At 53.8% G+C, this 24578-nt stretch overlaps 1 protein-coding gene across 1 annotated transcript in view; it reads right to left on the bottom strand.

The window, feature by feature from the left end:
• The window catches only part of SDK1 (sidekick cell adhesion molecule 1), a 965381-nt gene that overhangs the window by 71200 nt on the left and 869603 nt on the right, over positions 1 to 24578 (bottom strand). The window contains exons 33-35 of the mRNA XM_030795976.1: positions 17820 to 17955; positions 16337 to 16396; positions 13533 to 13634 (exon numbers count right to left, since the gene is read on the bottom strand). Of these exons, the coding sequence (XP_030651836.1) occupies positions 13533 to 13634; positions 16337 to 16396; positions 17820 to 17955 (298 nt within the window). The remainder of the gene's footprint in view (positions 1 to 13532; positions 13635 to 16336; positions 16397 to 17819; positions 17956 to 24578) is intronic.

Genomic DNA, 24578 nt, shown 5'->3' with positions numbered 1-24578 from the left:
ATAGCACCACTGCACTGCAGCCTGGGCGACAGAGCGAGACTCCGTCTCAATAAAAAACAAACAAACAAACAAACAAAAAATTTACTGCAAAAAAGATGCTGTCACAGAGACGCAAAGTGAGCACGTGCTGTTGGGAAAATGGCACTGACAGCAGGGCTGCCCCAAACCTTCCATAACTGACACAGTATCTACGAAGCACACTAAGGCCGTCTGTGAGGAGTGTGATGCGCCTGCAGTTGTCTGTCTCCTTCTGTGTATGCTTGAGATTCCCCTAACTAGAAGTTAAACAACAGAAAAACAGGCAAAGAGGGGAAGAGTTCTCTCGGGGAGAGTGTGGCTGGAAAGGAGGAGCAGGGCGAGGGTTTGAGAGAGGCCTGGGGGTGGGGTGAGAAACTGCTGTCAAAGCCCTTTCAAATCTGCTGTTCTGGGTGCACTCTCAACAGTGGGTTGGGTGTGAACCCCACTTTTGTGCGGGATGCAGGGCCCTGGGAGGGGCGGTCTGCGTGGCCACATCTGTGGAGACGGCGCTTCCTTCCTCTGTGGGGATAGCCCAGCTTCTCCTGTGGTGCAGAGCCCACCTGCAGCCCCCTGTCCACTCTGAGCTCTGCCACTCACAGAAGACCCCAACCCTTGCAGGCTCAACCCCAGAGAAGGTCACAAAGGCCCAGGCTGGTGATCCTCCCTCTCCCTGGCCGAGCAGCTGAAGGGCGGGCTCACGCCTCGGGGAGCAGCTGAAGGGCAGGACAGTACCTGGGGGCTTTCTCGCTCCCTTCGGTGCCAGCAAGTTGCTGAGCCAAGTGGGTGCTGAAGAAAGAGGCCTCCACTGGCTGCCAGCGTGGCGACCTGGAGGGATCCCAGAGAAGCTGGCTCAGGAGTGAAACTCAGGATGGTGAGAGGTGAGGGAGCCTTTCCAAATGCAGCAGTGGGCACCGAACGATGCTCCACAACCTTTGTCTACAGTGATGGAAATCAGGTGAGTAATAATATCATCCCGCCACCAAGGTCTCCTGGGCACTGGCATCTGCCGGGCTGTGTGTGTGAAGCCTGAGCACGAACGGGAACCCCGGCCTGGGGGCCAGGAGGACACCCACCGTCACCTCGGCGGCGGGAGGGCCTGGAGGCCAGGAGGACACCCACCGTGACCGCCGCAGGGGTGGGCCTGGCAGGACCTCAGGGCCCCGGGGGCCAGTCTCGGGAGTGAACTTGATTTTTCCCCCATACATAACAGGGATCCCCTGAAGGGTGGAAACAGAAAGTGAGGGGATGGGATTTGCATTTCACAAGGGTCACCCCAGCAGAAGTGTAGAGGATGGGTGGACACAGGCCCCAGAGGCTTCCCTGAGAGCCCCCGCCCAGAGAGGTCGGGCTAGGCTCACACCTGTGGGCACGGAGCCTCCCCGCCCTCCGGCCCAGCACTGATGAGGCTGGTGTCAAGCCCATCCTCCCTCGGAGGGCTGTGTCTGCCTGGGGGCACTACAGCTCCATCCTGGGAGTTCTCTGAGCAGCTGCTCCTATCACCCGCCCTTCAGCAAGAGTGCTGCAGAGAGCCTGAAGGAAGTGGTGAGTCCTGAAATACTCCCTGGCATGGGGAAGGGGTGAGCCAACCTCCCAGTCACTCAGCAGTGCCTGTGCACAGCCTGCTGTGGGCCAGGTGCGGCGCACTGGAGAATCCCCCCACGGCGGAGGCACCTGCATCCCAGGATCTCTCCACTCTGCACTGCTTGGCGAGGGCTTCTTAGTGCATTTGTGTCTGAAGGGAACGTCTGAAACAACACGAGCTGGAGCGTGGGAGGGAGCCCAGGAAGGGAACGTCTGAAACAACAGGAGCTGGAGCCCAGAGGGTGGGACGGAGCCCAGGGAGCCCCCTGCAGACTCCGGATAAAGCTGACTCATTACTCTCGTCTGTGAACCGGAGCAACGGCTCCCACCCAGGGGATGGTGACGATCTGTGCCCAGCACACAGTAGGCTCTCGGCAGATGTTTATCCATCATCCAGCACCGTGTAGACGGCCGTGCACGCAGCACAGCCCACCGGCATCAGTTGGAGAGACTGTGGCCGCAGAAATGACAGGGTCGGCCTGTGGTTTGCACAATGTCGTTATCGCGTGATATGTTAATAATTACCCAAGGAGCCCTCAGAACGTCAATGAAGAGATAGTGCAGCCTGTGAAGTTGGGGTTGCGACGTTAATTACCCTGTAAACAGGTGCCATTCACTCTTCCCTACAAACACATGTTTTCAAACTGGCATCACTGAAGCCTTTTAATTTCACTTAATAGGCACTAGGACTGGCTTTATTTCTCACTAGGGGGAGCTGAAACAGCTAGAAGCTGTGCTATTTTTTTTCTCTCATTCCAACCAACAGTGATTAAAAACTTGGAGCACTTAGAAGAAAGGTAGGACCCATATTGTATGACAATTTTTTCATTCTTAAAAAGAGCAAACACATATTTTCAAGACACTTTCCTGTCTTCCACAGCCACATGTACACCAAGAGCAACCAAATGCCACCTAAAGCCACCAAGTCATTTTCTTTTATTTATTTTTTGAGACGGAGTCTCGCTCAGTTGCTCTGTCTGGAGTGCAGTGGCACAATCTCGGCTCACTGCAACCTCTGCCTCCTGGTTTCAAGCGATATCTGGCTAATTTTTGTATTTTTAGTAGAGATGGGGTTTCACCAGGCTGGTTTCGAACTCCTGACCTCAAGTGATCCGCCTGCCTTGGCCTCTCAAAGTGCTAGGATTACAGGCATGAGCCACCATGCCCGGCCCGCTGAGTGATTTTAAATGCTGAGCGTGGGTATCTGTCTGTCTTCTCTTTTTGGTGAAAGTTGTGGGGCTAAAGGCCACAGTGCTGGACACTCGGCTCTCATCTGAGCTCGGCAGCCACTCCCCATTGGGTGTAGAAAAAAGGCAACTCCTGGCTCCCTTTTTGGGGGAAACTTATGTTGCTCTTTTTGCCAGACTAATATTTAACATGCCTGAGTAAGCATGTGAGACTCAGCCTCGAGCTGCGATCGGCGGTGGGCAGAGCAGGGACAAGCCGTCACAATACCCAGGCTCACAGCAACCGCCGCAATAAAACTGCCAGGAATGATTCGACAGGCAACAGCAGGACCTGCACCAGGAGCGCTGCCAGCCCAGTAGCATGGCGCCGGAGGGACAGCCAGCTCCCAGGAGCAAGCATGAATAGACGAAAAGGAGGAGGACGGCGAGGATTTCCAAATCCCTTTACTATTTAATACCTTTCCATCGAAATCCCAGGAACATTTGTTTTTGAGAACTTGCCAAAATGATTGTAAAATTCATAGAATGGCTGAGAAATTTTAGAAAACAAAGAGGAATAAGACAAGCTCTCCTAAACATGAAAAAAATGTGTAATAAACTGATATAAATGAAAGCTTTAGAGGTACCAGGGCAACAGTAAAGATGTCTGTGGAACGAAGGAATGTCCTCAGACTTGACTGTGTGTAAGAATTTAAAACATGATTAAGACGTATCACAAAGCAATTAAAAATCAATAGATGGTTTCGGGGGAAAAAACTTCTCTGGAAACAAATGATCTATTTAGAAGCTCACTTCATGCCAGGCTCCAGAATTAATTCCAGGAGGACGAAAGAGTTTAATGGAAAATATAAAACCATGAAAATTATGAAAAAAAGTCTGGGTGAATATTTACTTCGTCTCAAAATGGGAAGGAGAGATGCCTCAGATCTGGAGGTTTGAGCACACAACCATTTAAACACAATAAAATTAAAGACAGACAACAGAAAGGGAAAAGTATTTGCCACAAACGTGATCAAACATGATATCCCTAATATATAAGAAACTCTAAGAAATCAACACAAAACACTGAGACCCATTAAAATAAAATAAAATGGAGACCAGGCTTGAGAATCCCCTGAGCAAAGCCCGTTAAGCCACGGAGACAACCTTGACCTTGCTGGTTCTGCAAACCTAAACAAAACTTAACCTGGGCTATTTCTTGTAAATGCCCATATTAAAAAAAACAAAACTTAAGCCCAACCAACCAGAAGCTGCCAACAACTTACTGAGGGCACCTCAGGACATTGGCTGTAGCAACTAGTTTGGGGACAGATATGCAACTAAAGGCAGATATACAACTAGTGATAGGGTTGGGCTGTGTCCCCACCCAAATCTCACTTTGAACTGTGGCTCCCATAATTCCCACATGTTGCGGAAGAGGCCCAGTGAGAGAAATTGAATCATGGGCGTGGTTTCCCCCATACCGTTCTCGTGGTAGTGCATAAGTCTCACTAGAGCTGATGATTTTATAAGGGATTGGCTCTCATTCTCTCTTGCCTGCTGCCATATAAGACGTGCCTTTGGCCTTCCACGATGATAGTGAGGCCTCCCTAGCCACGTGGAACTGTGAGCCCGTTCAACCTCTTTTTCTTTATAAATTACCCAGTCTTGGGTATGTCTTTATCAGCAGCATGAAAACCAGTACAACTAGGGATTTTCTAACAGTTGAGGCCAAAGAAGGCAACAACATACTCTTAAATCAAATTTTCTTTGTCCAGCTCCCACATTCACACCAGAAAAACCTTCCCCTTGTGTTCCCTTCACAGAACCCCAAACCACCTTTGGATTGGTGCTGCCTGATTCATGAATTGCTGTCTGCTCAAATAAACTCTTCTAACATTTTGTGTCTCAGTTTACCTTGTAACAGACCCCCGTGAGAAAAATGACCATGAGCTCCACAGGCATCTAATCACAGACCAGTCATTTAAAAGCCCATCTAGGAAAATAATAATGAGATACCGTCTTGCCTAATAAACTAGGAAAGATTTAAAAGCAGGAGGAAAGAGGAATGCACCCTGAGGCCTGTATCTGGTCACCGCTGCAGGGTGTCAATTAGTTGAAGTATTTCAAAGGTGAAAAATGTTCATGTCATTGGACCAGAAATTCTGCTTCCAGCATTTTATCCCAAGGCAGGCATCAGAGACATGGAAAAGATTTGTAACAGTGTTCAGAGTAGCTTCATTTCTAATAGCAAGGTGCTGGACCCATAGCCTTGTGCAAATGTATTGAATGATGGAAAATAACGGTAATAATGCCGTGGGTTATCTATGGTGGTTTACCCCCACCTGGGACCCAGCCCTGCCCACTCCATCAGGTGCCCCCTGCCTCCTCCCTGGCCTTGGCCCCCGTGCCTCATGTAGCAGCGAGCCCACCTGTCCTCTCCCACACTCCCTCACACAGACATAATGCACCTGACATGCACACAACCCATGCTGCAAACACAGTCAAGATGGGTCCCAAGCCCTACCCTGAACCAGTGTGGCTCTTGAGCCCCTCCTATGTAGACATGCTGGAGCCCCCACTACTTGCAGCCCCCAGAAGGAGGCTACAGACGCCAGGGGTGGCAATCCCAGGTCTGGCTACGACTAGGCCCCAAAGCACAGGGCAAGATCTGGAGAAAGCCTGTCTTGGAGGAGGCTGGGAGGGGCACCTTCCTCCCCAAAGAAGGGCCATGCCTGTGCCCGCACTGTCTACAGGGGCCCAGGAGATTCTGAGGCACCTCCTAGACTCATTGGGCAGACAGCAGGCGTGCTCACAGCATTTGAGGGCTTGGTGAGGTGGGCTAGGGGCTTCTGGTCTCTCCCTGGGAAGCTGGAGCAGCCGGGGGGCTTTATTCATTGACGGCAGCCCTTCCTCCTGATTCACCCCAACCCAGCTTCCCAGCTGTAGGCCCCAGAAGCCTCCAGGACCGCCGAGTGACCCGAACCATCGGTGGCAGGGCTCAGCAGGCGGGGAAGGTGAGCTGGCTCCGGGGACGAGCTAAGGGTCGAGGGAACCATGAGGCCACAGGCTCCAAGGAGATGGCCTGCATGGGGACACGGCACCTCTTTTTATTTGGAGGCTCTGTCCTTGGGCAGCTGCCACTAACTCTGGCTGAAGAGTGACCCTGGGATAACAAAGGTGCACAAGGGGTCCCAGCGGCCGGTGTGGGTGTTGGAGGGCCCTGCTCTAGGAGAGGGTCTCGCTCTTGCAGTTCCCGGGAGCTGGGCTGGGGGCCATGCTTTTCTGCGCCAGGACCCCCAGGGCAGAGTGGGTAGAACCTGCCTGCCCCTAGTGTCCCCATGACACATCTGGGGCTGGATCAGTTTTCAGTCAGCATGGATTCAGAAACGAACAGAAAACCACAGGCTTTATTTGGTGTGTGAGGCCAGTTTTGCTGTTTTGTTTTGTTTTAAAGCTTTAATTGTTTTAGAGCTCCTGGGAAAGGACAGTAATTGCAGGGCAAATAGGAGAGCTGGGCCGGGCACCTCTGGACAGGAAGCCTTGCTTTAGGCCCTCCCTGAGCTCCCTGGGCCCCGGGGCCACTCCATCCCCACTTAGAGCTCAGGGGTCACTCAGTCACTTGTGCCTCTGGGCCGGTGGCCTGGGCTATACTTGTTGCTCCCCTCCCTCCCTTCCTCCCTCCCTCCCTCCCTTCCTTCCTTCCTGTCTAAATGTGTTTCTCTCCCTCCCTCCCTTCCTTCCTTCCTGTCTAAATGTGTTTCTCTCCCTCCCTCCCTCCCTTCCTTCCTGTCTAAATGTGTTTCTCTCCCTCCCTCCCTTCCTCTAACATCTTCAGAATGTTTTCTGTGTTCTGGGCTTATGCTAAGGTTCTGGGGATAAGAGGGGTCCCTGCCCTCGTGGAGCTCAGAGAGATAAAGATCAGTCCTCAGGTGGATATGCGAAGAGCTATGTATGCGGCATGTACTGGAGCAGAGGAAGAAACAGCTAGTTCTGCCCGGGAGAGAAGACAGCCACCCCTCCAAGGGCTACCGTGGATGCAGGGCTGCACGGGAGGGAGGCCTGTGTGTCCTCCCAGGGATGGGAGTCAGGAGCAGTCATTCCAGGCAGACACAGCTTGGTATGGGTGAGAGGGCACATGCTCAAGGAGGGGAAAGCCTGGGGGCTCTGGAAATACAGGCAGGGGCTGAGATGCCTGCTTGGGGTCTGGGCAGGAGTACGGGCTTATCCTGAGACCTGGGCCCATCCATGAATAGTGAGTGTCTTGAAGGCTGGAGCGTGGTTCCTTTACACCCCACAGTGCCTGGAACACTGTGGAACGTGGAGCTGAGCCCCGAACTCTGGCTGGGTCACCTGAGCAGCTCTCCTGCTGAGGAACCCACAGACACTGCCCATACCTCCACCAGAAAAAGTTCTGGCCACCTAGTCAAACTCTGTCCATCAGTACTGCAGGACAGCTGTGGTGGTGAATGCCCGAGTCACCTTCTTCTGACTGGCACTGGATCTCCTCTAGGGACCCTCTCGCCTCAGTTGGCCCAGGTGGTCCAGGTAGAGATGACATCTCCCTGGCTTTGGGCACCTCAGGACATTGGCTGTAGCAACTAGTTTGGGGACAGATATTCAACTAAAGGCAGGCTGAAGACAGCCAGTGGACTTCCACTGCAGAAAAGGGAAGCTCTCTGTGCCCGGGGCTGTATGGCCACCTTGATGAAGAGCCTGACCAAGGAAGGAGCCAACTAGGAGGAAAGTGGATCCAAGAGGCCACATGGAGCAGCTCGCTGGGGTGCTGGATCCAGCCACGCCTGAAGCTGTTCCAGGCTCCGCAACTCTTCTGGTGCAGGAGTTAATAATGATTCTTTCAGCTTAAGCTTGTTGACATTGGGTCCTACCTCCTGCATACTGGAGTCCTTACCGATGTATTATTTTTACCAATGTGTAATGTCTGGGCTTGTACATCAATCTCAGCTAAAAATCTAAAAATTATCCTTTCTCTCTGAGGTTAAACAGATTTAAGTATCATGTATTTGAACTTCAGGGGACCCAGAGATCATCTACTCTGAACATTTCATCATTTTACAGATGAGGCCAGACAAACCGAGTCACTCACCCAGGGTCCCCCTCATTCACCAAATACTGACTGGGGGCTGACCCTGGGCCAGGTACATTCTGGACACTCATCTTGTGAGCAGGACAGGCATGTTAGTGGCAGCAATGAAGCCAGAACCTGAGTCTCCTCACTCACAGGTCTCCTCACATCAGCCCGAGGTCTCAAGGCTGGACTCAGAGGGGTTAAGTGACTTGCCCGTGGTCACACAGGCAGTAAACTGTAGAGCCGACGCTTGGACGTGCACGCTTACCTATGGGACCACAGCAGAGTCTTAGTTTTCATAAAAGCCTTTGAGCATTTTGGGCCCACGAGTTTGTGGTGCTCTGAGGCTTCCAGCCGAGAGGACGGAAGCTGGCCCAATTTAATTTCCTTTTCTGAAGGCCTACTTGCTCTAAGTCAATATGCTAGCAGTGCCTCTCCTCAGCAGATTAGGGTTATTACAACACAGGTACTTGGGCTGCGAGAAGCAGAGGCTAGAAAGGGAATGGCGAACTGGCTTTCTCCTTCCAGAAAACTCTCTGCAGTGTAAACACAGAACCTGGAGGAGTGTGCTGAGGCTGAACGACAGCTGAGATGTCCACCTGCAGGGGTGGCACTGCCAGGCCTGATGCAGGAGATGTGTGAGTTGTTTTGGGTGTACAGGAACCAAGCCACATCCGATGGGTGGGGCGGAGCAGAGACCTGGATGCAGGGGCCATGTCCAGGAAGTTAGTTTTTAGTTTAACGTAGAGCAAGGCTGATAATGGTCCTTCCCTAAAGCCAATCCCCCTCCTCGTTTGGGGGTGGAAACTGCCTTTGTAAAACTAATAAAAGGCTGAGAGATTAGGAGTATGGGAGAAGCCTGAACTCGGCTAAAATGTAAGCACACTTTCTTTTTTTTTTTTTTTTTTTTTTTGAGACGGAGTCTTGCTCTGTAGCCCAGGCTGGAGTGCAGTGGCGTGATTTTGGCTCACTGCAACCTCTGCTTCCTGTTCAAGCGATTCTCCTGCCTCTGCCTCCCAAGTAGCTGGGATTACAGGCGTGCATCACCATGCCCAGCTAATTTTTTGTATTTTTAGTAGAGATGGGGTTTCACCATGTTGGCCAGGCTGGTCTTGAACTCCTGACCTGGTGATCCACCCACCTCAGCCTCCCAAAGTGCTGGGATGACAGGCGTGAGCCACCGCGCCCAGCCTGTAAGCTATAATCCCTCACTGCTCAGGAGTCATGTGACCAGAGGTCACAAAATTAGTGACTTTCCCAGTTGCTTCTAACGATAACATCCCTATTATAGAAACTAAGATTGATCTTTGGAGATGCTTTTCAGACTTCTGCATTCTGAAAATGGACTGACCCCACCTGGACCCACGACTCACAGCTCAGGTGGTACTGTGGCCCCGCTCAGAGGTGGACTCAGCACATGAGGACCGTTTTCCATACCCCGTGACGCCATCCCCAGCCAGTCAGCAGCACCCACTCCCTAGCCCCCATGCCCACCAAACTATCCTGGAAAAAACTAACCTCTGAGCCCTCAAGGAGACTGACTCCAGTGATAACTCGGGTTCCCCCACGTGGCTGGGGTCTAATTAAACTCTGTCTTTACTGCAATACCATGGGCTCAGTGAACTGGTTTTGTCTGTGCAGCGGGCAGGAGGAGCCTGCTGTGCGGTTATATCCCCTTGTGTGAACCCCGGCTCCTGGCACTGCTCCCCATCTGCCAGGGCCCTAAAGTGGCCACACAGCCTCTACCAGCCTGTGCACCCTCACCAGCTCTGCCTCTCCCTCCCTACTGCCAGGAGCCCCAGGAAGGAGCCCCATGGAAAGACCAGCTCAGAACATGAGTGCCTGTGTGGCAGATGGTGACTGTGTTATCTGCTGTTACAGGGACAGAGGCCACCTGTTCCTTCTCCCTCCCCTTCCTCAGGATGAGGAGCTTCTGATTAGCCTTTGCTGCAGCCCTGCTATTAGACACTGATGCCACCTGCCTTCATCTCAGCGCATCTGGGAGGCCCTGTCTCCAGGACACGTCCCTGGGTGCAGGGTTTCCCCGGCTGCTCTCCTGCCCTGTGGAAGTTTGGGAACCTCAATTTGCCTGAATGACAAAGATATTCTGAGCCCCTCTGGCAATAACCCTGGGGTGAGGAGCTGTTTGGGATGAAGCAGCCTTGGTCTAATGGGGAGGAGCAGCATTAGAGCGAAGACAGCCCCGCTGCTTGGGGGGAAGGCAGAGCTGTGCACAAAGCACCCAGGATATAGCACAGAGGAGAAATCTGAGCCCCGCCTAGAGGGAGGGGGACAGAAAGGGCTCCCCAGAGAGGAAGCCCTGGAGGGTGTCCTGGGGCAGCGGCAGCTGCTCCTCAGGTGATAAAAGCCTAAACGGCACTTTGGGGGGCCGAGGCAAGCAGATTGTTAGGTCAGAAGATTGAGACCATCCTGGCTAACACGGTGAAACCCCGCCTCTACTAAAAGTACCAAAAATTAGCTGGGCGTGGTGGCGGGCGCCTGTAATCCCAGCTACTCAGGAGGCTGAGGCAAGAGAATCTCTTGAACCTGGGAGATGGAGGTTGCAGTGAGCTGAGATCGCGCCACTGCACTCCAGCCTGGGTGACAGAGCAAGACACCGTCTCAAAAAAAGAAAAAAAAATGCATAAAGGGTGCTTCAGGCCTCAGCCAAGTTAAACTGGAGGGGCTGCACAGGGCACTCTGAGTGGGTGTGACGCTGTGGGAACCAGCTCTGCTGACTCTCAGCACCCACCTTCGAGCTCTGTGAGCAGTGTGGTGTGGCCATGTGGAGTTTGTGTGTGTGCATGGAAAAGGCCTTGGTGGCATGGGCACAGCAAGGAGGCTTTCCTTTCCCTTCTGTGGGACTGCAAAGGGTGCAGGTGGCAGGGTCCAGGCCTCTGGGCAGAGGTGAGTCACATGGAGGGCGTGGGTGTGTTGAGGAGGAGGTGGGGCAGGAGGGCAGGCCTCTGGAAGGGAGGGCTGGAGCAGGGATGCACATGTTCGGAGGGGAGGGAGACGGGGGCCCAGCGGGGAAGGGAGAAGCCACATGACACCGTGATGCTAACCTCAGAGGCCGGGCTCACCTGCAGCCTCTGCAGCTGCCTCCCCACACCTGGGCTGTCTCAGCTCCGCACTGCTGAAAAGCCCTTTGCTCCCCCACACTCACAGCGGCACACTCACAAGTCTAAAAGGCGGAAGGCGCCCGAGTGTCCATCCCTGGAGGAGCAGACACACCAAATGTGGTAAATGCATGCAATGGAATGTTACTCAGCCATGAAAAGGAAGGAAATTCCGACATCTGCTACAACCCGGGTGAACCTCAAAAACCTCATGCTGAGGGCAAGGATCTGGACACAGAAACACAAGCATCGCAGGACTCCATTTGTACCAAGTATGGAGAAGAGGTGAACTTGCAGTGATAGAGAGTAAGTGAGAGGCTGCCCAGGATGGGAAAAGAGGGAAAAGGGGGCCTGCTTAAAGGTATGGGATTTCTGTTTGGGAAGAAGAGACAATTCCAGCGAAGGATGTTGGTGATGGCTGCTTGACATTTTGAATGCCACTGAACTGCACATGGAGAATGGTTTACGTGTTATATGCATCTTACCACAGTGACAGACCCATATGGCCTAGATGTGTCCCTGCCCAAATCTCATGTTGAGCTATAATCCCCAACGTGGAGGTGGGGCCTGGCGGGAGGGGATGGGGACATGGGGGTGGGTTTCTCATGAATGGCTTAGTTCTCGTGAGATCTGGTCATTAAATGTGTGGCACCTCCCCCTCGAGCTCTCTTGCTCCTGTTTGTGCCATGTGGGATGCCTGCTCCCCCTTCACCTTCCACCATGATTGGAAGCTTCCTGAGGCTGCCCCAGAAGCAGAGACCACCATGCTTCCTGCGCAGCCTGCAGAATTGTGAGCCAAGTAAACATCTTTTCTTATAAATTATCCCGTCCCTTTACAGCAGTGTGAGAAGGAACTAAGACACCAACAGCACAGACCCTAGACTGGAGCTGGGCGCTGGGCATAGAGCTGGAACCGGGCGCAGGGCATAGAGCTGGAGCCGGGCGCTGGGAATAGAGCTGGAACCAGGCACAGGGCATAGAGCTGGAGCTGGGCGCTGGGCATCCAGTCCCGTTGCCGCTTGGCTGGCCCTGGCGCGACTCCCCAGTTTCCCGCACCACCCCTGGCTTCCCTACGGCTTGCTGAAGCTCTTTTCTCTGGACGTCTGCCTCGGTCTCAGGGCCTGCCCAGGTGCCCTGAGCCCCCTGGATCCTGACATCCTACCCCTGGGTGCAGGTGGACCCTCAGGCAGAGCTCCAACACCCACACCTGCTGCTTGCAGTTCAGACACTGCGGTTCCCAGCCCTCCTGCCCTGTGCTCCCCCTGTGCCACAGGCTGACCCACCCCCAGCCATGGAGGCCAGCTGGGGCCCAGTCACCTGAATACAACTGGAGAGCACAGAATCTGCCGTGGCCACCATCCGCAGGGGCACCCACCCTTTCCTGACACCCTGACACCCCTCCCTGACAGCACCCTCGGCGGCCCCACCATGGCCCTCAATGGGCTCCTCTACAGCCAGGTCCATCCCTGAGGGAAAGCCGAGCCGCACCTTGGTGGCTCTGAGTGACCCCTTTGAACACATTTTCGTGCAAAGGGAGGCAGAAATACCGTATGCTCTTGATGCCTCTCTCCACGCATCCTTATTTGTATGCAAATACTGCTTGACCATTCCGGAAAAAATCCACTGGGCTTGACCCTTGGTGCTACTGATTGGTTCATAAGAATAACCCTTCTCCATTGCAAAAGGTCACCTGATGTGTTTCCCTCCTCTGGCCCCCGCAGTCCGAGCCGCCCCCGCCCCCGCCCCCCACCTCGCCCTCCCCACTGTGCAGCTGCTCCTGCTAGGCCGAGCCTCTGTCCTCAGGGCCACTCTAATTATTCCAGGCCTGAAGCAACACCCTTCTAAATCTGCACCAGCGGAACAAAGCAGAAACACCAGGCTGTATGTGAAGTCCGGGAACTCTTTAAAGTCACCAGCCAGTGAGGAAGGTAAGGTTCTGTGGTCTCCTTGGCCGAAGGGAGGGCATTGCTCTCATTACCTGAGGCATGCTGGGCCCGGAGAGGGATAGAGACAGGATCTGATCTAAAAACAGACACTGCTTCCCACTGTGAGCCCCACAGAAGGCAAGGTCCCTTGAATCAGACCCAAGAGACACATCTTATCTAAAAGGGGTGGAGACAATGGCCCATGTGGCTTTCCCAGACCTAGAGAATGGGCTGTCACCAGGCCACTGCCGAAGCCCACTGAAGGACCAATGCAGATACAAACATCTGCCCCTCCAGATAACGAGGTTCCATTTCCCACACACCTACATCACCACTGAGTTAATACCGCTTTCGTAGAGCAAAGCCACAGTAAATATGATGGCCCCAGGTATCCAACAAACCCTTTAGGTCTCAAAAGCAAGACTTGACCTTTCACTGAAGCTGTCAGGAAATTCCAGCTCTCAGCTGAGCCCATCTTTTCCCACCAATGGCGTGGAGACCTCGGCCCCGGCAGCAATGTGTTCAAGGAGGGAGAACGCTGCTGGACACGTGAGGGGCTTGGCCACAGTGCACCTGGCTGTCCCCACCGCTGTGGCCCTCTCTGGCAGTGGGGTTGGGGGTGCACAGAGCTTACCAGCCTCACCGACAAAGACCTCCACGGGTGCGCTGGCTGGGCTCTCGCCGATGATGTTATAGGCGGTCATTATTACTTCATAGCGCCGGTACTTCTTTAAATCTGCAGGGTTGAAGGACACACGGATCAGCTTCCACCAGAACCACCTTCTGTTTCTCCAAAGTTCCCCCTATGAACCACAATGAAGCAAGCAGCACCCTCCAAGGAGAGGAGGGGGGATTGTTAGAAATCTGTGAAATACCTGCATCCTCTGTGACCAAGGCACCCTCCTTCTCTCTTCCCTATTAATTAAGCACCCACCACCATTAAGCAAAAGACGTACCCATCCTATCCTGTGTTCGGGTAAAAGGCAGCACGGAGCTCCCTCCTCTAAAGTAAAGGATTTAGAACAGGGGTCCCCAACCCCTGGGCCACTAGCCATGACCTGTTAAGAACCAGGTTGCAAAGCAGGAGGTGAGTGGCGGGTGAGCGAGCAAAGCTTCATTGGTATTGACAGCTGCTCTCCATCCCTCACATTACTGCCTGAGTTACGCCTCCTGTCAGATCAGCTTAGATTCTCACAGAAGCACGAACCCTATTGGGAACTGTGCGTGTGAGGGACCTGGGCTGTGTGCTCCTTATGCCTTGCACAACCTGGCTCTCTTGCACGTGTGGTTCCCAATAGGGTTTGCACTCTTATGAGAATCTAATGCCTGATGATCTGTCGCTATATCTAATGCCTGATGATCTGTCGCTATCTCCCCTCCCCCCGAGATGGGACTGTCCAGTTGCAGGAAAACAAGCTCAGGACTCCCACTGATTCTACATGATGGTGAGTTGTAGAATTATTTCGTTCTATTCTATATTACAATGTACTAATAATAGAAATAAAGTACACAATAAATGGGACACACTTGAATCCTCCCAAAACCATCCCCCACCACCTGGTCTATGGAAAAATTGTCTCCCACAAAACCCACCCCTGGTGTCAAAGTGGTTGGAGACCCCTGATTTAGAATACATAACATAACCTGGGCCTGCCTTTTGGTTCAGAATCTTTCCTTGAAATTATGAACAGATAGAGTAAGACTATGGCATTGAAAGTAGAATGTAGAAAGATGTTGGTAACCAAGGCCTCTGAGACCTTAGCGGCCATGTCCTGGGAAAGAACGGGCGTGGGTTGCTGCACACAGAGAACTCCTCAGGGCAGGGGGCCAAGTGCCAGCTCTGAACTAAGTGACAGGGTGAGAATAATTGACCTTTAAGCCAAAACATTCTGGAAGGTTCTCGCACTGGTTAACACTGCTCTGTGGGTGGCTTGGCTTTTCCGAGGCCCCGCGTGTGTGCCTGGCACCTGTGTGCTGGTGTGGATGATGATGCGCTTGGGCCTGCAAATTGTGCCTCCTGCCAGCTACCAGCCCAGCAGAGCTTCCGTGACTCAGGCCCCCGTCCTTGGAGGGCTGCCTACAAAGAGATGCTTACAGGGTCCGCCCATGCTGTGGAGTCAGTATCTCAGCACGCTGGAGCTGTGCTGCCCTGCAAATCACTCCCACCCCTACAGAATGCCTGAATACAGCAGAGGCTCGGGGAGGGCCAGCCCCTCCCTCCTGCCTGGTCCACTTCCCAAACCAGCCGAGTTCCCTGTGTTGAAGTCAATCACATTATGGCTCCACGTCTATCCCCTGAGTTGGATTTTGAAACTCCTCCCCAGCTAGGAATCAAAGGAGAAACAACGTGGTTTGTTTAAAGGGCGAAGGGAGGCTGAGCGGAGAAACAAAACGTGGTCTTTCATTCGATGGGTATTATTCAGTCTTCACTGAGATTCTGATGCCTGCTCTAACATGCTTGGACCTTGAAGACGTTAAGCTCATGAAACAAGCCAGCCACAAAAAGACAAATACTACATGATTCCCCTTCTATGAGGTCCCCAAAGTCATCAAATCCATCGAGACAGAAAGTTGAATGTGGGTGCCGGTGGGGAGGGGGTATAAGGAGTTAATATTTAAGGGGGACAGAGTTTCAGTTTGGGAAGATGAGAAAGTTCTGGAGAATGATGGTGACGGCTGCATAACGGCGTGAATGTGCTTAATACCACCGAACTGTACACTTAAAAATAGTTAAGAAAGTCCATTTTCTGTTATATGTATTTTACCACAATAAAAAAAGAAAGAGGCTGGGTGCAGTGGCTCATGCCTATATCCCTAGCATCTTGGGAGGCTGAGACAAGAGGATTGCTTGAGTCCAGGCATTCAAGACCAGCCTGTACAACACAGCAAGACCCTGTCTCTTAAACAATAAGAACAACAACAAGAAACAATTAGCCAGGCATGGTGGCACAAGCCTGTAGTCAGTCCCAGCTACTTGGGGGGCTGAGACAAGAGGATCACTTGAGCCAGGAGTTCAAGGCTGCAGTGAGCTGTGATCATGCCACTGCACTCCAGCGTGGGCAACAGAGTGAGACTCTGTCTCTAAAAAAAAAAAAAAAAAAAAAAAAGAAAGGAAAAAAAAAGAAAAAAGAGTTTTTTTTTTTGTTATTCTTTTTTTTAAAAAAAAAAGGAAGAAGGAAGTTGGAGACATCTTGTTCTATCTTGCTTTCCTCTCTGTCTCAAACTTGAAGACCAGATATTAGTAAATTTCCCCAGCCTCTGTTTCTGGAAGCTTCCTTTCCTATCTCCCTGGTGGTTTGGTATGTGGAGATGCAGCATTTGAGAGGCGATTCCAGAAACTGGAGCCAGGCTGGTTTTCCCTTGCACTGAGAGGCCAGCTGGCTCTGGGCACAGTGTGTGCGCCTCGCGGCATGGGCCTCCCGCTGAGAGCGCACTTACGTGTTAGTTCACACATCGTCGATGTGGAGCTGCTGTTCACCGTCTTGAAGCTGCTTTGGGCTATTGGGGTAAGCAAAGCAGAAAGGTGGTTAGCACGCAGGGACACAGCCATCGCAGGTGATGTGCGGCAGGAACAAGGGAGACAGGCGCCTTACTGGGATGCCAGCCGCTTCCCACGCTGTACCTCCCAGGGCAATAAAGACCCCGCTGCCACCCAAGCTTTCCACCAGCTACCGGTGGAGGGGCTGCCGCACCTCCTCATAAACAACAAGGCACCCCAGTCCCAGACAGGTGGGGTGCGCTCACCACTCTGATTCAGTGAAACACATTAGTTTTTGGCACAACTTAGCACTGAGTGGCAGGACACCTTTTCTCTCAGTCACCCCGGGGCAGGTGCAGCTGACTCATGCTCACGCAGGGAGCCCCAGCTGGAGGAGCCGAGCAAACCACCACAGGGATAGCTGCGCAACCAGGTGCATAAGCCCAGCCGCATCCTGGGGCCCTTCTACTGTGCTGTTTTGATTTTGCGACAAAGCCCAGGGAGATGCTGTCTGGTGGTCAGCAAGGGCCACCTTTGGGGTGTGCCAACAGTGCAGACACCAGTGCTGCAATTTCCTGCCTTCAACATTCATCAACATCACGCCTGGCACCGTATTGGGGTCAAGCTGTGTGAGCATAGGAGCTGCCATCGTCTGCACGTGCGGCCTCGTGGAGGGAACCGGGCGTGTGGAAGGCCCCGCGGCTGGCGTTGCCGAGTGAGCCAGGCAGCCCTAATGCCACAGGGACGGCAGAAAGCAGGATGGCACCGTCCACACGGTGTGTTCTGGAGTTGCTTCTTCACTCTGTCCCCGGCATGAGGATGTCAAGGGGCAAAGAGTATTTTTGTGACACCGTTTGGTGGGTGCCAGGAAATGAACCCCCTCTAACCTCTGTCCAACAGAGGAGGGGTGGGAGCGGGCAGGGCAGCCGTCCCTCCCCAGGGTTCTAGAAGCTGCCTTGAAGGCAGCTAGGCCCTCATCAGAGCAATGATCATGGCGCAGTGCAGGCAAAGCCAAGATCAGCCCGGGGGTGGGCACCATGGGCTCCATGTTGAGGCTGTGCCTGATACAGACAGGTGGGGCCTGTCCCTGGACTTGGGTTTTGCAACAGGTTCCCACTGGCCCCCTGCCTCCATCTCAGGCCCCAAAGCCCTTCCCCACTGATGCCGGGAGCATGCAGTCCCTGGAGGCCTGGCAACTGCTCTCCCCTTAACAGTCTGTGGCAGACGAGGCCCCTCTGCCTCTGCAGCTGCACCCGCCTACCGCACACCTGCACTCTGCGTGCCCCTGGTGGGTAAACCCGCCTGCTCCCTGTTCCTGAGGGCAGGGCTGCCTCTTCTCTCAGCCTCTTCCGCAGCATTTCCCACCATGATGTGCACTGAGCAGATGCTGAGGGTCCCCTGGGAACCTCCCTCCCTGCGCCAGGACAGAGGGGACAGTCTCACCTGTGAGCTCAGCACGTAAAGCTATAGGGCTTTTGAGCGTCTTGGCCTCGGTGCCTGACCCGGCTTCATACTCCAGCTCCCGGTAGTAGATCCTGTATCCCTGAAGAAGGCCGTTCAGGCTTTCGTCCCTTGGAGGCTGCAAAGACATCACACCGACTCAGCCACACCACGAGAGTCAACCCAGCTGGCCTGCAGCAGGGCTCACCTCCACCCGTTTAACTAGCCAGCTGTACAGAAGGAAGTCACGGGTTCCAGCAACAGGTGTCAGATTCGTCAAGAGGAACCCAGGCAGCTCCCAGGGCACAGCACCAAGCTGTGGAGCCACTCTCAGAACCCCAGTTTTCATGTGCATGTGTGTGGGGACATGAGCATTTTGTCCCCTGTCCAGCTCAAATCCTCAAATGAGCCCCCAGGCTGCAGCAGGAGGCTGGGGACAGACGCAGACGGCGAGGAGGCTGTGGGCTGTGTGGTGAGCCCAGAGCAGGGTGGAATCTCGAGAGGCGGCCTGCTCTGAAGCACCCACCAGCTGACCCCACCCTCCCTCACTCCCCTGGCCACCCAGGCTGTGGCTGCCGTACTGTACCCCTCACTGATGCCTCCCTATGCCAGGCCACCCCACCATGCCTGACTCAGGCCTCAGACTGGAATCCCCGTGGCCCCTCGCATGATGGCTGGCCTGGCCTATCATCTTGCGGTCCGGTGATCTGTTTCAGCTGCCCCAGGCAACCAATACACCCTTGCCATCCAGCTCTCACCCTGCAGTTCTTACCAAGCCATGGCCAGGCGCTCATTAGACACACATTAGACTCCCATGGAATAGGGAGCATAGGCAGATAAGGAAGTGGAGGTTCAGGTCTTACTGGAATCTAAACACAGGATTGAGACCCCAAGATCTGCTGTCCACTTTAGGATGTGGCTGTTCACCACTCGAGACCCAGCACAAGGCTTGCCTCTTTCTTCAGTCGGTTTCTGTTTATAAGTAAATTTGGGGAAGATGTTTCCATGTAGGAGACAAATCTGAGACTGAGAAGGGTCCTCCCACTCCAGGTGGATGCCCTGGAAAGCCTCAGTAACTTTTGCACTCGTCTGGGTGCTGAGCCTCCAAGCATCCAGTCTCTCTCCTTGGGATACTCAGATGAGGGATAAGGAACAAGAACCTTCTAAGCTGTGACCAGAAGATGGCTGAAGATGAGGCCATGAAGCCTCGTCCGGGACGGATGTGCACGGAACTTCTGGTGTCGGGCTCACTGTGAGGCACCTGCACTGCAACACCATCCTGCTCCCCGGGCAGAGCCACAGCTTTGCCACACAAGAGCCCCCTTGCTGTGGGTTGAACTGTGTCCCCAAAAGACACACTCAAGTCTAAGCCCTGTCACCTGTGAACCTGACCTTATTTGGAAATAGGGTCTTTGCATGTGCAAAATTGGTTATGACAAGGTTGTACTGGATTAGGGGAGGGTCCTAATTTGATGAGTGGAGGGAAATTATGAGAAGAGGGAAGTTTGGACACAGGACACACAGGGGGAACACCTGATGAAGATGGGGACAGAGACTAGAGTAATGCATCTGTGAGCAAAAAATGCCAAGAGTTGTCATCGGCCACAGGAAGCTGGAAGAGGCAGGAAGGATCCTCCCTGGAGCCTTCAGAGGGAGCAGGACCCTGCCGACACCTTGAGTTTGGACTTTTGGCCCCCAGAGCTGTGAGAGAATAAGGTTCTGCCCTTTCCAACCACCTAACGTGCAGTAACTTGTTTTGCAGCCCCCGGTAAATAACACATCCTTGCAATCCAAACTCTCTCTGGTCCTCACTATCTGAACCCAGGCACCAAAACGGGTTGGATGTTTAGAGAAATCGCTTTCTCTTTGGACTCTTGCTACTCACGAGGCAAAACCCAAACGTGGAGGAAGCGGTGTTCTTTGCTCCCCAGGCTCTCCGACAGAATGGCTCAGATAGTGAGGGGGCTTGCACTGTGGTAGCAACGAGGAACAACACTCACGCGTGCAACACTCATGCGTGCAACATGCGACACGCACACACCAGAAGGGCACCGTGTGTACCTGGCAGACTCAGGAGGTTTTCCAAAATGAGGCCTGCTACCACGTTAGCTCAAGCAGCCCCCAGGCCACTGCCATGCGGGGCTGCCGGGAGCTGTCCCTCTCTGTGGACTTTCTGACTCCCCTGTGATGCTCGCAATTCAGCAACAGCATGACAGGATATAATCCCCCTGTCAGATGCAGAAAAGCGTAACAGGAACAACTGAGTGGACTTGCTGCATCTTTGCAATCCATGTCCGAGGGGCCCTGCGAACCCACACCCTTAGACACTACTCCAGCCTGGACACAGCTCCACTCCTGGCCCAGGGGTGTTGGACCCCATTGTGCAAACCCAGGGGCTGAGAGAGCTGTCGTCCAGGGGTGGGGGCGCGTCTGAGTCCCCTGTGTTCCCCCCACGGTGTGCTTGTCGATGCCCCATGGTCCTCTTCAATTTTGCAGAAAGTTACGAGGGTCACGTATCCATTCTGCAGGCTGCAGCCCCAGGTCCGAGGACTCCCACTGCCCACCACAGATCAGAGACGGGGAAATAGCACTGCCCGGCATTTGGCTCCAAATTCTCAAATGGACGGTGGAGTTGCGCTATTATCTGGGAGGGACTTTTTTTCTGCTGGCTTTTCCTTTTCTCTCTTTACCCTTCATTGGCCACCACCAGCAGCTGAGGGGACCTTGGTGCTGGCTCTGCTCCAGCCTCTCTGCTCTGGCCCCGGCTGGCCGCCTTCATGGGGCCGGGGTGTGCTCAGACACCAGGCCAGAACCGCTGAACCAAAGCCCGAGACTTCAATGTCAAATGAGGCTCTCTTGTTTCTTTGCTTTTTTTTAAGCTATAAAAAAACAAGACACCCAGCTAAATCAGAATCTGAACATGATTGTTCTGGAATTCAGATGTAACTGGGCATCCCAGGTTTTCTCTGGATACCTGCCCCCTCCCCAGCGCTGCTTGCCTTCCATCGGGACAACCTACAGATGGAAACGCTTTTCAAAGCGCCTCCAGTAATAGAGCTAGAGAAATAGAGCAGAAAGTGAGCCAGCACAGATGAGGGTCTCTCCAGGGTGCAGTGTACCCGAGGCGGCGGCAGACGATCAGCAAGGCACAGCAGGGTCCCTGGGGAACGTTGCCACCCCATCCGTCCACACCCTGTGGCCACTGACCACTTTCTCCAGCAGGGAGCCCTTCACCGGCTCAAGGGGTTCCCAGCATTGCTCAACTTGCCAGGAAAACAAAATAAAATCCAAACCTGACCAGGGAGCTATGAGTTTGGGAAGCTGAGAGCTGGCAGAAAAGGGAGTGAGAATTGGAGGCACAGTCCAGAGGCTGGATGGGGGAGCAGGCGGGGAAGGCTACAGTGTCTGCTGATTTTATTAAATGATCTTTTCCTTTTCTGTGATTTTGACGACAAAGCAGTGTTTGGGACGCCGGCAACAGTCACTCACAGGTGTCCTGGGCTGCTCATTTGCTCCTTCTCCAGCTCCCCCATCCTGGGCCCCCACTCCTGCTCTGCACCCCGTCCCTTAGGGCTGGGCATGTCAGACAGTCTCCTAAAAACTGGGGGTGCTGACGGGGTTCGTGTTCGGTTTCCTCCCTGTGGAGTCTACAGAATCACGTTCAGAGCAGCTTTTAGGTTTTCAGTTGTTTTACTCCCACTCTTTAATAATTAGTCCCTTGTGCTAGGAGTGGGCACCGGTCAGTATTACATGCAACTGCAAACTGGTTCCAGACAGGGTCGTGTGAAAGCACCACCAGAGATGTGGGGGCGCGGCGGAAATCCTGTGTGTGCATAACACACACACACTTGCACATCCACTCACATCACCACACAAGGGGGTTCTGGGTAGTCTGTTCTTTCTTTATTTTTGAGACAGGATCTCACCCTGTCGCCCAGGCTGGAGTTCAGGGGTGCGATCAGAGCTCACTGCAGCCTCGACCTCCTGGGCTCAAGCTATCCTCCTGCCTCAGCCTCCCAAGTAGCTGGGACCACAGGCCTGCACCACCACACCCGGGTAATTTTTAAATTTTCTGTAGAGATGAGGTCTCACCATGTTGCCCAGGCTAGTCTCGAACTCCTGGGCTTAAGTGATCCTGCAGTTTCCTCTTTCAAACTCTAGCCCTGGTTATCTCACGGGCCACAGCTGAGACTGAAATTAAAACCCTTATTCTGTAAGGCATCCTTCTTCAAATACAACTGTTAGCCACACTGAAATAGAAGGTTTACTTAACCTCCTTCTTAGAAGAAATACAATGGATGGAAAAGTTGGAAAAGTCGGTATGTGAGACTGAAGAGAGGCGATTCTCAACAGGCCATCTGGATTTCAGAGAGACGAGACAGTGGTTTCTGCACTGAGCCCCAAGGAAGTGTTCTCCATGGCCGTTTGCTCTCCATGGTCATTCTGCTGACTATGTCGACCCTAAACAGTACAGCGCATCTGTCCTGTGTGACTTGGGCCACTGCAAAGAGGTGGCTCTAAGGGAAGCAGGAGAGCTCTGTGCTCAGGAGCCCTTCCGCAGGGAGGGAGGGCAGTGCCAGAGCCACCAGGAAGGCCTGGTGCTCTGGCTACTTGAAAAGCTGCAGCTGTCTCCTCACACTGACTCACCAAGAGCTCAGGGCATCTTACTGGGGGAATGCATGCAAACACTGAGCTCCACCCCTCGGAGAGTGTATTCCAGCCTTGCCGTCTCATTGCATCGAGGAGATCTCCTGAGCTATCGTGCACCAGGTGCCAGGGAGTGAGTGAGTAAGGCGGCTCTGAAGCCTCAGAGAGGGCGAGCTCACTGCCAGGAAGAACTGGAGGATAACTGCAGGGAATGTCGTTTGAGCTGTCCTTGGAGGAGGCGGCTTTTGATGAGGGGAGAAGGGCTGGCCCTCTGCGAGGTGGGCACAGTGCCTGGTGTAGCCCCACTAGACAGGAGCGAGGGGCGTGAAGGGCAGGGGCAGGTCTGGGTGGGTCTAGGAGCATCAGCCAGGCTACAGGTACAGTTCCCAGCACCTGAGCCAGGACCAGCCCAGGTGCCGGGTCATTCCCCACTTGGATGGGCTCCCCAGAAGGAGACTGGCCAGAACGGAGCTTCCTCCAATCCACTGGAGCCATGGATGGGCTTGGTGGGTTCCTGGGTTACTGCTACTCCTGGTAACAACCAGTCTTGCAAAAATGCACACACAGGAGCCCTTTGCTGAATGAGAGATGGCAGTGACTTCCAAGACCCTGGGGGCTACTGACTTTCCTCTCCTGGGCCCCTGACAACCACAGAGCAACACGTCCCCGCTAAAGGCTTTCACCCAGCACACGGCTGTGCACCCAGAGAGCCTGCTTTTTTTGCCCAAGGCTCCTGGTCCGCCCAGATGGTCCCAGGTGGTCCTGCTGGGAGTCCTGTCCTTGCTGTTCACACTGGTGGTGGGGTGGGAGTGGCTGGAGTCTGGGCAGTGAAGATGAGAGACCTCAGCTTCCATTTCTGGGCTCTGGACTGACTATCAGCAGGACGAAGAGGCGAGCAGACAGATCAAAAGCTTACAGCCGGGGCTCTGTAAGTAACAGCCAAGCAACCTCGCCCTGAGGTCACCTTCAAAGCCTCCCTCTTGCCCCAGATTAGACCCGCGGCAGTTCCAGGCACTGGTACCTCAGAAGCAAGGCTGCAGAGGCCTCCAGCCAGCTCTGCAGATGCAGAGACGAGACAGGATTACAGAGAGTGCAATTTACTTTTGTGGGAGGAGGGAAGCTCGGGTGGGGTGGGGAGAGCTGGATTCAATTCACCAAAACTATCAACTAAGCAGGAAGTTAGGAGGTTGGGAAAACAAAAATGTTCTCCCTGGGGACCAAGTGTGGTTTCCCAGCCTCTGGGGCTGGACGATGGAGGGGAAGGGGCTGAAGGTTACTGATCTTGGACTCACAGATATTTCTAGCCAAGGCGAATGAGATGATCTAGAGGTATAAGAGTGGCCAATCCCCCTTGCCCAACAGACACAATGTCCATCAGCCACCGGGCTGGGGCCACCTTTGGCCAATGGGCTAACTGATGCTGTTTGCACCAGAAATCCCTGAAGAGTCAAAAAGCATCCCCTCCCGGCAGGAGTCTTCCAGGCCTGGGGAGGGGGTACGGGCGGCCGTACCCCCAGACGGTGGCTTCCTTGAAGGCAGCAGCTGGCGGAGGCCACTCTGTTAGCAGGTGCCATCTTCCCAGTGGGAGCCTCACTTATAAAGGGTCCGGTGGCTTCACAGAGATGCCCAGGCCTGCCTGCATGGGGTTCTGAACTGGGTTCAACCAGAGTTTCCATTCCTGGACTTTGGGATTAACCTGTCTGTAATCCGTGAAAGAGGCTCTCCAACTCCGGAGGTGCTTGGAGGCATCAGTAGGGCGGCTCCATGGAACCCACCAGGTCAAGGTCAGGCTCCAGATTCGGGTCCTGGCCTTGCAGCCACCTTGCAGTATAAGCTTGGGCTGGCTGCTCAAACTCCCAGGCTCAACCCTGTGCCCACGACAGGCAGAAGTCTGGCCAGATGGTCTCCAGAGTACTATATGACTTTAAACAAAAGGTTTGCTTTGCACCACAGACCCGTGTCCTCAGCCCTTCGCATGTCTCTGACTCTGCATATGCCCAGGGGCAGGCCATGTTCGGGTCTTGTTCATGTTTAAATGCCCACAGCACCTGGGCCAGGCCTCAGCCATGGCGGATGCTCAGTCAGAGCCCTGGGGTGGAGTGGGACTTGCCGGAG

Source organism: Nomascus leucogenys, chromosome 17 (genome assembly GCF_006542625.1).
Source record: "Nomascus leucogenys isolate Asia chromosome 17, Asia_NLE_v1, whole genome shotgun sequence".
Classification (NCBI taxonomy): domain Eukaryota; kingdom Metazoa; phylum Chordata; class Mammalia; order Primates; family Hylobatidae; genus Nomascus; species Nomascus leucogenys.
Note: the sequence above shows the minus strand (reverse complement) of the source record. Positions and strands in the feature narration are given on the sequence as shown.